General features: G+C 43.1%; 1 protein-coding gene across 2 annotated transcripts in view; it reads right to left on the bottom strand.

Annotated features, from left to right (window-relative positions):
* Positions 1-16,881, bottom strand: part of LOC109635510 (membrane-associated guanylate kinase, WW and PDZ domain-containing protein 3) — a 130,826-nt gene that overhangs the window by 42,998 nt on the left and 70,947 nt on the right. For both annotated transcript variants that reach the window (XM_020096720.2, XM_069533617.1), the window contains exon 2: positions 3,963-4,079. In XM_020096720.2, the coding sequence (XP_019952279.2) occupies positions 3,963-4,079 (117 nt within the window). The remainder of the gene's footprint in view (positions 1-3,962; positions 4,080-16,881) is intronic.

Genomic DNA, 16,881 nt, shown 5'->3' on the forward strand with positions numbered 1-16,881 from the left:
TTTAACAAGAAATTATTTACAACCTTCTACTCTTTCATCCTGAAATACAGGAGCGATAAACTGTGGAAGAGAGGGAGGAGGAGCAAAAAGAAGCGATCTTTGATGAAATGGTAAAAGCATCTCTCGGAGTAGAAAGGTCACAGATTCGCCCCTGCATTACTGTGCATGTGTACCTGTGCCAACAGAGTGTGTGTAGCAGAGAGATAGAGCGTCTGCGTGAGATCAAACTCTTTCTGCCCATCTCTGATCTCAGTGGGGAGTCCAGGGACTGCATGTGACCCTGGGCTCTACGCCATCTAAGAAAAATCCTCGTCCCATCCAGGGCTCTAGGGAGCCTCCACAGGGTATTCACAAGAAATCCAGATGAGACCGAGCCAATCCCCGAAAAACCCAGAGAAGGAGGCTCGAGCATTTACCACACACTGACCATAAAGACGTTGCTCCCCTCTGTCTCTGTCTCTGTCACTGTCTGTCCTTCATCTGTTAACATGAACTATTCAGAACTAAACTGACGTGAAAGTACAAACTAATACTTTTCACTTTTGCCGGTTGAGCAGAATTGACCCTGAGGTGTTGGGACACAGATCAGCAGCAGCAGTGTAGCTTGTAGTTAACCAAAGTGGAGCACTGGCACAGTGACACAAACCATCTCGCCTAATCCTCTCTCTGTTTGTGTGACTGTCACACACATGTTGGGAGTAAATTCCATCCTCAAATATGCTTATTTAACACCAATCAATGTTTTTTTGTATTTTGTGGCTGCTCCCTCCACCTGTTTTGTCTACTTCTACCCGAGTATTGATTTCCAACCATGAGAAAATGTCCATTATTTGGTGCACAGCTCCTAAAAGATGAGGAGTCGAGCCTGAGCTGCGTGTTTCGAGGTTGGAGCTGCCATCGAGCAAAATAAATGCGGTGAGAGGAGGTAGAGTGAATTTGGGGAGTTGTGAAAAAGAAAAGAAAAGCCCATTACTCAAAGAGCAGCTTGTCTTGTTGCTGCTCTCCACTGTGTTAAATGTCAGTTTGGCCTGTTTTCTGCCTCGTGTCCTGCATGTAGAGAAAATTTTTTTATTTGTGCTCACACCGAGTTGATACTCCCAAACAATGCTAAATTTCAAACTTTGTATTTTGTAAATATAGTACATACTGCCGAGGTTAGCACTGTTGTCTTCCAGCGAAAAGGATCCCGGTTTGAATCTGGGGGTCTTTCTGCATGTTCTTCATGTGTTGGCATACATTTCCTCTGGGCTCTTCCTTTGTCCAACAGTCCAAAGACATGCAGAGACACTAAATCAACCGTAGGTGTCAACGTGAGAGTGAATGGTTGCTTGTATGTTGGCCCTGCGTTACGCTGGTGACCTCTCCAGTAACTCGCTTATGTCTCACAATGTCAGCGGGATTTGCTCCAGCTCGCCCTGCAACCCTCACAGGAAGGATAGATAATGGATTAATAGATGGATGGATGGATAGTAAATACTTTGAAGGACAGGTATGTGCAGTTTATATTCATTTGGTTGATGCCAGGGCTCAATATGGAATCAACAACCGCTCTGGATCAATTGAACATATAAATAATTAATGGATGAGCTCAAACAGCTCGTTTAAAATATTTGAGTCATTTAAACACAAAAACTCCGGGTTTATCCCTTGATTTGTTTTATTACCTGCTTATGGATTCTCTTTGAATTTTAGAAAACCTTTCATTGCACTGTACAAAATTCAAGGATGCTAGGTTGGTTGCATAAATGTTAAATAAAAGTAAAAAGGATGACATTGCACTATATCGTGCAGTTAATACAACATAATATAAGAAAAACAGATTTCAGCAGATTGCAAAGGTCACATTAGTTATTGATTTGATGATGTACCCAAAAGAGAAAGCTGCATTCAGAAAGAAAAGCGGAATAAACCCAGTAAAAAAAAAAGGCAGGGAAAGGTAATTGAAACAGAGAAAGAGCGAGGGGGGAAACAGAGAGGGTGAAGGATGGGAGAGTGACAGCGAGCGAGTGAATGATGGAGGTGCCGTCACCGTGCGAGTCTGGGTCTCTTGCTCATTAAGACAGTAATTCAAGCAGGGGATTAGAGAGCCAGAGCCCTGCAGGGAGCCCACGAGCTGCCGATGATGGATGGTGGTTAGAGGCCGTAAAACCTCGAAGACTTTTCAACATGAAGAAAAATACAAGGCCACGTTGGCAGCGGTAGCTAATTCAAAGGTTTGTGTACAATGTGAGTGACTGAACACTGTGCAGGGAGGCCTGTGTGTATGAGAGCAAGTGTTCTCTGAAGAAAAATCATATATGTGTTGTTTGTTGCTTTGTAAAATCATCATCCACTGACCTGAGATAGTTAAAGTGCTGCTGAGCTTCAAGTTGAACTCCATGAAACAGCAAAACTCACAATGTGACTTACAGGAAGTATATGATGAAAGAAAGAGGGAGAGCGAGAAGAAAAAGGAAAATAAGAATATTCCCATCCGTGCAGAATGAAAAAAAAAATGAAGAAATTAAATATACATGAAAGGTAAGCAGCTTATTTCCTGAAAGATTTCACACTTGTGCATGCAAGTTCCCTCTGAACACGACAGAGCGACTCCCAGCCCCCGGGGGTGTGGAGAGCAGAGACGCTGCTTGTTTGTGACAGTGCTGTGCCTGAGAGTCTGTCATCGCCTCAGGAGCAGTCGCTCTGCATATGACTAAAACCTTGAGTACACTCAATTACGGCGCTCCTCTGAGCGGAGTCCGTCTTCGGCAGGACGTGGTAAATATTTAGGCCAACGCATCCAACTTTGCAGTTTCAGAATTGCATCAAACACTGCGTCAGAGTCACGTCTTTCAACTTGACCCAAGTCACAGTGTTTTGAAAATAATTTAGATTAAGCCCCTTTCTAAGAAACTCCACAGAAATGATCTTACCTTTTTAAATCAATAATCATCTTTGTGTAAAGGTAGAGATCTCGATAAGAAAGTGGCAGCAGACACATGCAGTCCACTTGAAAAAGTCTTCCCACTGCAGCAAGTCTTTCACCACTGCAGCAAATAATCTGCATTCTTGCAACCCACGCAATCCTTAACCAGCATGATGATCTGCACCTTAACTGCACTAAAAGCCTTGATGCTCTTTTATTTTGGTAATTTTCATGCTTTCATTTTCAGACATTAAAGCTCATAAATAACCTAAAATAAGGAGGAGCGTCAGGCTCTCAGCTGCAAGGAAGTGACATCTTACAGTTTGCCTGGTAACAGCAAATTATAGCCTACTGGTGTTCTCCAAATACTGGGGACATCATGAAAAGGTCCACTCTGTTGCTATTTTATGCAGCAATCTTAGCGACTATTATATCAGCAGCTGCTTTGTAGAGTTGATTCTTGATTTAAATAGAAGTATGCTGCAATCGATGAACCTGCACGGCTCTCGTCAGCGGCACCAACCTTTTTATTTACCGCTTCATTACTGGTCTCGGTAGAGAACAACAGTTTGTGATGTGCCCGCTGTGTGAGCGAGGGGAAGCGGAGCGGTGGAGAGCAAACACAAGTGTTATTTAAGGAAAGACTATGACTTTGATCACGGTGCTGATACGGCACAGGAGTAAATGAGCCGCACAGGGGTTAGAGAGATGTCCTTGGTTGGATTGCTATTATGGTGTGTGTGTGTGTGTGTGTGGGTGCGTTTTGAGGAGTGTGTGACAGACAGGTGTGAGAGGACGGGAATGTGTGAGTGCAGTGAGTGTGTGTGGTGTGTGTGTAAAGACCTACATAGCTCACAAAGAGAACGGATTAATGCTTCCTCCAGTGGGATGGATTTTTCTGCTGCGCTTTACACACAACATCCTCATTCTTTCCATATATACTGATAAAAACACATATGCACTGAAAGCAGGTTGTATTGTACGTTAGTGCTTTAAGGAGCTTTTAGAGTGCAGTGAATTAAGGAGTTGCTGATGCAGTCCTCCGCGATGTACTTACAGGGGATGGTGCGTAGGTAGAGATTGTCCCGGATGATCTGTTGGAGCTTGTGGTCCAGCGAGCCCTTCTGAAACTGCAGGCTGAGGTAGTGGCGCAGGTCCGAGTTCAGTACTTTACCTGCAGCGACACAGGCAGAGGGTCAATAAAAACATGCTGGCGCTCTCTCTGAAGTGTTTGTGTCTAAAAGGAAATCCATTGAAGTGACATGTACCCTCACAACATGATCAATAACAACCGACTAAATAAAACTCTTCTTCTACTTCACCAAACAGTTACCCCACTGCGCCAAGGATGTGACATGTTTGTGGCATTTTCAGATATTGAGAGGTTAACATCATAAAATGACGGTTTTCTCAAGGTTCAGTTCAAGACAGTTTTATCAGAGCCTATATCCACTATGGATTTTAAAAGAAACAGACAAATGAATAAAGATATTTAAAATGGTAATGACTCCTAAAATGTTGTTACCAAACCCTCACGACAAATAAATGTACTCGAGCTTGATGTTTCACCATCCATTTTCACAAAACACAAACACAACCAAATTGGATAATAAGGAATTTGGTAGTTAAAGATAGAGTTTTTAGAAATGCAGATCTTTTCTGCATTTTTTTTACGCTGTAAAATAAATGTTATCAGTGCATATACACTGCATTTGTAATACATCAGCCTGCCAATAAATCTATCAAACCCTAAATTGTGTTCAAAGCAGGAACAAACAACATTCATCCATTCAGTCATTCTGTAGAATCCAGGCCACACATCAGGGACGTGACATTCTGACATGGATCCAGGATTTTTCTGGGGTATTTTTGCATTTTGCATTCATTCTCATTTCCCGTCGAATGATTCATGGAAATTGATGAAAAAAGTCCCACATGAGTGTTGAGCCTTGGCAGAGTTTTTTGCTCTACTTTAGTTTGATTGTGCGGTTTTTCATAAGCACCTTTCAGACTGGAGAAAAAACAAATTAATAAAACTCTCTCCAAATTAGTTGGATAAACTCATAGTGAATGAAATAAAAACCTCAAAAATATAAATGCACGGTATTGTTGTTTGGGTTTAACAAAAGGTTTCCAATCATAGCTGCAGCATTACAAGCATCACATAAGCCTGTATGTACAGTATGTGTGAACACCTGTTTGTTCCAACTGAGAGATTAAACCCTCGTTGATTCCAGTTTGATCACTGAGGGGATTGAGAGGGAGGATGAAGGTTTAACAGATTCTGAAATTCGGATATTTTCTGTGAAATCCACTTCAATCATTAAGGGTAAAATGGAGATTTAGGTTATAAGAGAGGTTACACAGGGACATTGGACAGAGAAACACTCTCAGCAACGTGCTGGATGTTTTTCTCACACTCTTTTAAAACAAACTGGACTGAGCTGATTGTGACCACTGCCTTCGTTTTCGATCTGAAATCCAAACTGCCAAGATGACAACTGTCTTAACAGTTTCACCCATAAACCACACAAGCCTCGGAAACTTTCCGCCGTAGATGGTTGTGCAATGCCGCAACCTCAAAACTCAGGCGGCAGCCGTTCCCGTAAGAAACTCTGAAGAGATTTCGCCTTTGCTCTCGCCTCCCAGAAACCTTTGTAAAAACAAAGAAAGTTCATCCAAAGTTTGAGGCAGAGGAGGAAGACTTCAGAGTTGTCACACACAAGCAGAGGAGGAAAAAAAGAACGAACATGATGAGGAAGTTTGGAAAACACGACGAGATCTTCAGCGTCTCAGCTTCAGCACGAGCTTCGCCTCTTCACAGAAGCAGCGGAGTCGGCTTTGAAACAGCTCGACTACAGAGATGTAATCACTTCTTCTCCATTTCTCTCCCTATTGTCTCTCTGCTGCACGCACACACAAAACTCTGCTCAGCAGGACGCCTCTCTGCATTGCTCTGAATACCAATCAGCAGGACTAAACACCAGATCCTGCCAGTGTGGACGTACTGCTCGTGCTAAGAGACTGGGGAGGTGTGCTTCACTATCCATGGGGAGATAGAATAATGAGAAACTCTGAGAATGTTTCAGGAAAAAACGTCAAATCCTCTTTTCCTCCTCACCTTGCGACAGAAACCAAAACACTGACAGTGCAGCCTTCCTATTATTTTGTGTTCTATACTTTCAGAGGCCGCCGCTCCCTCGGCTCACATCAAAATGCTCCTCATGTCCGCAGGCCTCGCCGCCATCTGACTGTGTTTTAGGAGCCGCCATCCCAGCGGGCTTGGCTTTTCAGAATAAAGGTTGCGTGTTCTCCGTCTGTCTCTCCAGAAAGGGTTGCGCTGCAGCTGGTGTGGCAGGCGAGCGGAGTGAGACTCGGGGAACGGAGGCCCAATCTGGCAATTCTATCTATGGTTTTGTTTCGAATTCAGCTCCCACACAGGGGAATTTACAGGAACATAAGGCAGTTTCAACAAAATACATGTGCTCCATATGTTTGTGAGGGATAGGGACATTCTGTGGCATCCAACGGAGGATTCAACAAAGTTAGCTTCAAAACGGTTTAACAGATTTGTTGACAACTTCAAGGTAATTAAATCCACAGTAAATGAGTTTATCATCATCAATCTGTCAGTTTTCCAGGGTCTAAACTTAAACACCCACTTTAGACTGTCCTGTTTGTTGCACAGTTAGTTTAATGCACATGAATTAAACACAGTTATCTGTAATTACTTAAGACAGGTCATTGTATTTTATTTCAGGTTGCCTTGTAAGAACTGGCGATAGGGACAGCAGAGCGATATTATCTTATAATTTTATATTATGGCTCATTTACAGTTTGTCTGTTGATTAATGAGCATTGTCCCTATCAAATAAATAAACAGATAAACACACTAAATGATAACAGCAAAGACAAGTGTGGTATTGAGAAAACCTTTTCCCTCTTTTAATTTCCTCCTCTTTAATATGAAGTGTCTTCCTTTTGCTTTTCTTCCACAAGGGCTTTCTTTTCTTTTCTGGAGCTGGGTCAGGAATCCTTGATGTTGTGGGTCTGCTGAGCCCACTGAGACCGTGCATGCTACCAGGGTGCTACAAATAAACTTGACATGACTCGTTTTTTGATCTTTTCCTCCGCTCAGAATCTCCCCGAGTGTGAGCCAATCACATCAAATATTACTGTGCACGTTGAACCCATAATGGTGGGACATAAAACTTTGCATTCGAGATGATGAAACTCTCTGTTTGATGATGAAAGCCTGCTAACATCCTCTTACTGTGGTTCAGAGCGCTTTGTAACATGCAGACACAAACACACACACACACACACACACACACACAGCAGAGTTGTGTGGCTGTACAATGGAGCCACCAGGTGTAAATGTGTCCGACTCTATAAGACAGCAGAGAGAGGATGCTCAGTCACACTTCACTGGATAAATAAAAGAAAAAACAAGCTTGCGCACGCACGAACACGCACACACAGAGCTCTGATCTGTTCATCGTGAGTACCGTGCCACAGTGCGCTCTTTGTGGCATCCTGGGTCCTGTCAGAGACTGTTAGTGAGGCTGTCGCATCACAGAAGTCTCTCATTCCTCCTCCCTGCAGATAACACTGCTATTGTAGCAGGCCTCATTTTTCTGCGACGAGGCTCAATGGGCTCCATTGTGCCTCATCAGCCATCCACTCACTTGCAGGATATTTCTCCACAGCACAGCCAGAAGGATGCACATACTGTATGAAAACTGTCCTCTGACAATAGAAATTCATGGAAGGGAAAATTTGGTCTCATCTATCACCTTTCATTCCTTTCAAATTCTTTATGCTTCTCTTTTCTTTCAGTTTGTTTGGCCTGTGTTGCAGAGAGCACATAGGAACATACTGTGAATCCTTCGGCCTTTAACAAGACACATGCCGAGTGTGAAGCCGAAAAGATGACTGGTGAGATATAGACAGAGAGATTTCTAGAATCATTGGACAGACGTTTGCAGTCAATGTATGGACAGAAAATCACTCTTCACTTATTTCCTGTCAGAGCTTCATGGATCCCTTTGATTTGAGCCGTTGCTTCTCAGTAATCTGATCTGAAGCGTCTCCGCTCCCTTGTCATTTTTAGCGTGAGGCGACGGCAGGGGGGTGTGTCAGAAAAGAGCAAAACCACCCATGGGAATCCTTCAGCAGCGTGATGCCATTTCACCTGGCATCAGCAGCAACCCCCCCCCCCCCCCTCTACATCACCGGAGGCTCATATCCGCAGTAAAAGAAGCAGTGCCTGGCACCCCCGGTGAAGCGGCAGACTGTTAGCATCCTCACATAGAGCAACACCTCGCTCTGAAGCCACAGAAACAGATAAACACTCCAGGCTCAAGACGTACTGCAGCACTCACACACACAAACACACACAAACACACACACACACACACACACACACACACACACCTCGTGCATCTATTTGAAGATTTGTGCTGTGAATCGCAAAAGCCAACATGTTGTTGTGAGAAAATGCAGACTCACTGGGAGAATGATTATGTAAGGCTGAAACACATCACATCACTTTTAACCTTTAAAGTACGTTCAACACTTTAGCATCTGACATCCCTGTCAGCAATAAAGACAAATCCAACATCAGTTATTTTAGTAGTTTCATTAATTAAGGATGAATTGAATCAACATTTCTTTTGATGATGCTGCAACTTTCCCTGAATCTGTATCATTTAAATCGACATTTCCCAGAACTTATGGATCAAGGTTTTCTAATGAGACAAAACCATAGTACAAAAAAAGAACGACAGGGCAGCTCCTCTAACCCAAAGACCGCCCCCTGGTGGCTGGCTGCAGCACAGGTCATGCTAACTAAAATGTCACATTAAATAAATGTTTTCTAAATATGGTCATTTTAGTTAAAGTTCTTATCACAGATGTTTGCTCAAGCGTTCCAATCAACCTTCTCATCGAATCCCAGATAGGAAAGTAATTTTCTGTCTGTGCATGAAAAATGATCTGCATCTTCTATATGGCTCTTTTTGCAAACAGTGAAATGTGAGCAAATGCCTGGTTTCAGTTGCGACATCAGGGGGGAGTGGGATGTCCACAGGGAGGTCATTATCTCTGTTGTTTGACTGTCACTTAATTAACTGTCCTCTGAACAGCCAATATGTCATCAGGTGTGGAGTCTTCTCTCAGTGCACTGGGTCAACCACTGAGACAAACTATATACATCTTGCTCCGAGACACAGGCGGCACACGAATGACAGGAATGTGTAAAAGTCTCACTGACACGTCTCTTTTAGTATTTTCTCTCTAATATATACACATGGGACGTCCACAGACGTGCTAGAACCTAACATACGGCTCGAAGACCTTTACTGGAGAAACGTGCTTAATATGAGAAATCTAATCTGATGCTTCTCTCACCAGAACAACATACTATTTCAGTGCCCTCCAATAAAATTAAAACTGTTCTCTGATCTGACACTGATGTTTAGTCGCCAAAACAACGTGGTCAGTGTTGGAGGAAGTTGGTTACATAACCAGAATCATTAATGTTCAAACAGCAGTGTTATTGTTTCCGATCCAACCATCCCACCTCCTGCAGATTCTGTGGCTCCATATCAATGTCACACTATTTCTCCCTTTGCTTCTGACAGACAAGACAATAATTCTTAAGCACACTAGGGGGCTTTGTCATTTATATGTCAACATGTCATTTGATGGTCTCTAAAAAAATTGTTCAAACACATAAAATTTCATTTTAAATTCAAGTGTATATCCCAAAGTTTTCAATGAACTATCTTTAACTCTATATATTGTGTTAATTCATATACTACATGTGTATAAAAACAGTAATGCATATGTGCGTAGCATATTTCAATATGATAAAATAATTCTTGGGTTTGAATATTTTACCATACTATATACTACACTATACTACGATAATAGGTATTTGTTAACTACAAAACCATCATCAGAGATATATGTATTTTGATGCTGTAAAGTGACTTTCAGTCTAATATTTCTCAGTAAATTACACCATTATGGGCAAAACTGCGAATCAATGGGCTTGTTTTATTTATTTTGTGCAGGAATTCGACAAAGTACTTGTCAGGTATTTAATTTGCTGGACTAAATGAACAGACATTCCTGTCTGCTTATTTCATGCATCAACAATCTGTCAATACCCTCTACAAAAATGTGAAATATTTATAATTCGGTAACAGTAATGACAGTATCCCACAGACGATGGTGTATGTGAGTGTTGATTATTACTTTAAATATGTATATATTTGTATACATGTAAATATGCTGATGCAGGAATGTAGGAAAGGATAATGTCATGTGAGATACTGACAGAAAACTGATGCAGTTATAAAAATCAGTACCGAAAACATCAGGGCAGCTACACTTTGAGCTTTTGTTCTGGTCATTTGTTATACAGGTTTCTGGTTTCCTGAGATTTTACCTGCAGGTGCTTCTTACACTCTGTGCTTTTAAGCTCCTCTCTCTACAGATTCTACTGTACCCCCCCAATCATGGCCTCTCCCCTCTCCATCCATCACCTTCTGTTTGACAGGTCAACAACATCCTCTTCATCAGGCTCTCTGTCCCCTGTGGCACTCAGTCAAGCACGGGCCACCAATACCTGCAAGACCTGTGGTTTGGCTCCTCTCATCACTCTCCTGTCACCCACCACCACCTCCATCCCTCCCAGAAACGTCCTTCATCCTGTTCTAACCCTGCAGCTTACTGTGGCCATTTTAGGGGACAAAATTGCCGTGGGCCATCTCTGAGTGGCGAGTTTATAGTCGAGGATGTGCTCAATTTTTCAGACAGCTGTAGGTGAGACTGAGATCAGGGGGCATCTCGGTGACTCCGCTAAAGGAAGCAGAAAATGTGAGCGGTGCGCCATAAACCCGGTTTATAATCTCACACCTCATCCAGTAGCGGCAGATGAATTCTCCTCACTTATATAACTGGTGTGTGGAGTGTTACTACGGCTGGAGGATTCTGCAACAGAGTGGAGCGGCATGCCTGATGGCCACAGTGAAGCCGTGTTTCCAGTCTGTCTGCTTGGCTGCAGAGAGATGCAAAGTTAAACAGGCAGTGGCCTCACACGCCCAAACCTCTCTCTGCACACTTCATTTCACCTCATTTCAGCAGCGCGCCCGCACAGGGACAGAGGTCTAACATAAGAGGATTAAAAGAGAAAAAAAGAGGGTTAGGGGGAAAAATAAAAATTAAAAAAACCTGCAAGTGATTAGATTTGTGTTTTTGATGTTGGCACGACTTCATCAAATTAAAGTGTTCCAAGGCAATGTTTAGTTGAGTGTGTGAGTCTGTCTGTATGTGGCTCACTTATCTGGAGAACTGTTCTTCTAATCTGCCACAACGATACGTTCAATATAAATAAAATATGAATAAACAGGCAAAGAGTGCCTTGCAGTCAGTGGGGGCGGGACAGCAGACAACGTTATGTCTTCGTCTACGTCCTCAGATGACCTACTTGAATGGTCGGCAACTGGAGGCTCAATAATATCTGTCTGTTGTTATTTCACCATATCGGACAGAGAGTCGTGGATGATGATCTTCCTAATGGAAGCAACACTGACAGAATCACTGTCTTTAGTAAGTTGTCTTCCCAGTAAAAGCTTAGTTTGGCTGCAGCAATGCTTTATATGAGCAGAACTACAGAGCTTTTATTTTGAAATAATGTGAACTTGGGTCCGAAGATTGTGTCGACAGGCCTCTGAAATAGTCGACATGCAACAGCAGTTCAGTGAATAGTTCAACTGATACTGAAAGTTTAATTTGATGAAAAACATTTTTTATGAATTCAACTATTATAAGCAATCTTTTATCACAATGAAGAAAAGCTTACATCCCTTCCTGCCTACACAACGAGCCACGTGTGCACAGGTCAGCTGCTCGACAATAAAGACGACAAATATCCCCTCGTAAAATCAGTGATATCCCAAACACATCTGCCTCTGCATCTAACTTAACTTTTCTCTCCTCTCCTCTGCCCTCCACTCTCTCACATCTATCTATCACCACAAAGGAGAACGAGGGATGACTTTCCTCCCAGAAGGTAAAGGCAAGATCGGCCCAACTCAGCAGAACTGGAAGGGTGGCGGGGTGAGCGGGGGCGTTCGAAATAACAGCAGCATCAACAGCAGGTTGCCAGAGCTGCTGTTGATGTGACGCGAAGAGGGAGAAGTCCCTGGTCCCAGAGAGAAGACAGAAGGGGTAGAGGAAAGAGAAAGGAAGGAGGTACAAAGAAGGAGAGGAGGTGGTGAGAGGAAGGAGTGAAGCCCTGCAGGTGCTGAGTCATGTCGTTGCTCTGTTTTGCGCTGCCTCTGCATACCTTTGCTTTTTTTCTTGTTTCTCAAATCTTTAGCTCCAGATCTTCCCTTTTTTTTGCTATCTCACAGTCTGGCTCCTCTCCAGTTCACATTTCTGCCTCTACTCTGTCTTTAATGAGCAGTCTATGGCCCAGGCCTTTGTTTCATCATTAATGTGGTCTGTGCAGAATGAGGCAGCTGGAGAATGGACTTGCAGACAAGGACAGACAAACATGCACACTCTAAAACCCATGTGTCAGACAACATGTGTGCAAAACCTCATAATAAGAGAGTGTTTGTCCATCCAACCAAAGTTTGTATATCACATACATGGAAAAATCGAAACTCTGCTCTTTCTTAAGTGCATGTGGATTTGGCAGTAACACATCTTACTGCACTGACATGTCAAACAAACTTTCAGCTACTAATCTTTATAAAGTCTACAGAGCACAGGCTTTCTTGAAGCTAATAAAAAAAGATGCATGTTTGCATGGTGTTTACTATACATCTTTATTTAGCTTATTAGCATGCTAATACAAAAATATCATGGAAATCCATCCAACAGTTGTTGAGATATTCCAGTCGCTAGGATGCAGGTCAAACTTGCGTTTAGACAAGAAAATACAAAAGCTGCTCCGTCTTCGAGAGGAAGATTTTTACATTTGACAGATCGATAAACATCCATCTTCTTTTATATGGTGCTTTTAAATCGTACTGCACTGAATCTGCACCCCTGCTAGCATCAGACTCCTAGTCGTAGCAGGTTTTTCGCTCTGGTCATGTGTATCCTCTGTGCCTCTCCGTTTGGAAACCCCTGTTGTTGTTAATGTGCACCCCCCCCCCTCTCTCCAATTTCACCTGTTTCACATGCAAAACTACATCTGGCACAAATGCATGCAAACACTCTTCCTGCAGGAGAGAAATGAGTTTTCACGTTGTATCTAAAAACACAAGTGTGACCCTGTTGTTCTCCGCTTGTGGGAGGGTCCATCTAATCCAAAACTTGTTGTCAAATCATGTCTCCATAAAAGTGAAGTCATGTTTTTTTTTGTGGAGCGAGAACTCTGCCAGACGTGTTCAATTATTGAGAGCGGAGGAAAAACAGTAGGAGAAGGAACATATTAGCCACTGAAATGAGGTGGAAGCAACATGCTCAGGCGGTGCAGAAACACGAGACAAAAATCCTTATCTTCCACCAGCACTTACATCTCCCTCTGACCTGATGGAACTTTGTTTTTCTCTTTAACGTGTCACACCAAGGCACCATAAACACAACTACCTCGCTGGCAAACACGGTCGCAGGCTCCCTCAGTGCTGCAGCGGGCTGATCTGAAACAAGCTCCAGTAAAGGCCGCCTTAAAAAGTGTTTACTCAACCATGCATAATAAATTCTGTGCATTATTGCGACTACTGAGCTCATCAGACTTTCCTTTTGATGTTTAATGAGTCTACAATGAGTGAAAAAGGGCTGAGTCATCCTTAACCCAAGATGGCTGTCGAGTGCCGTAGTATGCGGTTTCGCCATTAATCCTGCAAGCCATCAGGGAATGATGAGAGCAATGTGGGTTATCGCCGTCATCTTCCTCAACGGCGGCAGATAAGAGTCAAACTACAAAGTGCTCGTTAATACGGGCCATCGTGGAGCAGCTCGGGATGGGAATCGGGAGAATCTCTGGCTCACCGTTTCTGTTCTCGCTCTCCGTGAGGCGTTTAAGTGACTGACTGATTGTCAGAGGAGGATCATGTTATTAATTCAACCACACGCACACCCAGGCAAAGATAAAGCTTGAAATAGAACCGTGATTGTTCCTGCGGTGATGAGACGTGCGAGCGCCGCTTTCAGAAGACAGCCGCCTCGCCAGACTTTGCAGGGGAAGAAAGAGAAAAGGGGGAAAACGGTGTGTTTGTGTGCAAGGGTGAGAATTTGTCTGTCACTCCGCACTCTCTCTTTTCTACGCATCATTACAGTGCATCATTAAAAGTAACTTCCCAAGGTCTGAACTGAAGGACAAGTCATTCCGGATTTGTTTGTCATCAGAAAAAAGACTCAGCGGTGAACAAAAGGTGCAGCTCACCGCCTAATTCTCCTCTCCAGGCGAAGACTCTGCTTCCACTTTCTCTTTCATCGTCGCTGTTTCTCGTGGAAAGCGAGGGTCGTCATTCCCGAGCTGCCTGAAGTGCCAGGCCATCGCCTCCAATACCATGCACTTTAGTGTTGAGTGAGCAAAGAGCATCCTGGGGGCAACGGGTCATCTTATGAAAGCGCATTGTGCTCAGACAACACACAAACATGTTTCCTCCTTTACAGACCCTCACACACACACACACACACATATTCAAAGAAATCCAGTATTTCAAAGGCAACTCAGGACAACTCATGCTATGAAGAGAAAAAGGTCCTGGTATATCGACATTGTGTCGTAAATGTGAAGTGACAGCTGGAGCATTGGGGTATATACATTGCTTTTGGAGTTGTCCAAGAATATCTCAGTTCTGGTCATGCATGATTAACAGATTAGTGCAATATTACAACACACGATTTGAAGATTTGAAGATGATCAAAGCGCCCAAAATACAAAAGCAAAAATGAAAATAATTTAAATTAGACTTGAAAAACCTGCAAATCGCTGTGTCTCAATTCAGGGTCAGACAGTCTTCTGCATAGACTGTGGAGGACAAACTGCCTGGTCCACAAAGATCTTCTGTCACAATGAGAAAGTTTTAACACCCCTTGGTTTTTCCACCAAACCTTCGCTGTTTGGTTGAGTTGAAGCCTTAAGCATCGATGTCTTGTTGCTTGCTGGCGCTATAGATATAAAATGAAACGGGACAGTCTAGTCGCGCCACTGTGAAACAATCGGTGTTCAGATGCAGCCTCTGAAGGCTGTGGCCCCTGGATTGAGACACAGCTACTTCTATTCTGTGTTAGAGGGAAAATTCTTCGAGGTTTTCCGAAGTAGACGCTCTGTGCCAAAATGAAATGCCAAAATTTATCCATCCAAGGTTTACAGGGGGCTGGAACCAGTTCCAGTTGGCAAGAGGTTGGTTAAGGCGCCAGCCTGTCACCGGGCTGATGTATATAGAGACAAACAACCATTCATGCTCGTATTCACACATGACAACAGCTTTATGTATTCATGGCAGCTTCTGATGGACCATTTGCCCAGAGATGTAAGTGATGTCATCCAAAAGGAAAAGAGCACATTGGATTACAAGGCCCCAGGTTGATTTGCTTGTACACTGCAGAAGCAGAGATGGTCAGGATGAATGTGTGTTGACAGTGTAAAGAAATCCTACCTACATATAGAAGAGAATTCACTGATTTAATTTTGTTTCAGTTTTATCTATTCCTCTCTGTTTCATCTTTCACTTTTATTTTTGTTACCTCTCCTTGGCTCAGGCCCATGACCTATATTGAAATGATGTTTAGACTATTTTAATGCAAAATGATAAACATACTGTATCAAGGACTTCATGAGCCGAATTAGTGTCAGTGTTAGTTTGTAAAACTGCGTCATTCTAATTTTTTTGAATTTAACCTGTAATTAGACCTACAGTACTAACCAAAAGTAAAATGGTACATAGCCACCATCGTTTGAAAAAAAAGTTTGTTTGCTAAAAAATATCTTTTGTGTGGAGTTTCCACTATTAAATGTTTTACATAAAAGGAAGAAAACCCCACAAAGGCGGCAATAGTTAAGCTTACAAAAATTAAAAAGTGGAACTTATCAAACATCTGCACATTTAATTCTCCGCAGCTGTGTGCGTTCAGTCCGAGCGCCTCGTACAGTGAGGAGCACTGAGGTGAGAAGTTCATGATGAGATATCCAGAGGATAATGATGGCAATTCCAATAACTTGCGTCGCTCACTGCACACCCACTCGCTCCCATGTGCTGCATCTTAATCCTGGGCTCTAATCTTGCTGACAGAGAGGGGACCCAGAAAGCCATTTATAACAATGCCCGTAATAAAGAAGACAGCACAAAATACATCCCTGTGGTGTTTGTGACAGGACGCACAGATTACATCAGCTCTGACACAGGAAGAATAACTCGAGTGGAGCACGGATACGTACCAGGCCTTGTTGCTTTCTGTCATATCTCTGCATCGATGTTTGCTTCATGCATTTTTAAAAACATGTATGTTGTACAGAAAAGGTCATATTTTTTCGGTGCAAGCTATGATGCCTTTGTCTAAGCCTCTACTCCCTCTGCACAGTGAGTGGATGAATAATGTGTCTGCATCACACCAAGGTATTACACCGACTGACAGGAGAAGTGACGAGAAAAAAAACCCCGCCTGCGTTGATTGGACTGTGGAGGTGTGTTTGTGTATCTGCAGCCGGGGATTAACTGCTCACCTCCATCATGAGGCCACATTGGCTGTAACTACCGTTTACAGCTGTGCAGTCTGCAGGGAAACAGTTGGAAACAGAATGTGCTGCGCTCCTAATTGGCAAATGGCTTAGGGAGTTTGAGGGATGGGCAGGATTTGGGTGGTGAGGGACGGGGGCACTGTTGGTGGCTCTGTCTCCACAAAAAAACGTAGGGACGCATCTTAATTTATATTGCATGACTGTGGTCAGGGAAGTGCACGTAGTGAAACCTGTAACTGATTTACATTCCTGCAAACATCTGTGC

The sequence above is a fragment of the Paralichthys olivaceus genome, chromosome 2, assembly GCF_024713975.1.
Source record: "Paralichthys olivaceus isolate ysfri-2021 chromosome 2, ASM2471397v2, whole genome shotgun sequence".
Taxonomy (NCBI): Eukaryota; Metazoa; Chordata; class Actinopteri; order Pleuronectiformes; family Paralichthyidae; genus Paralichthys; species Paralichthys olivaceus.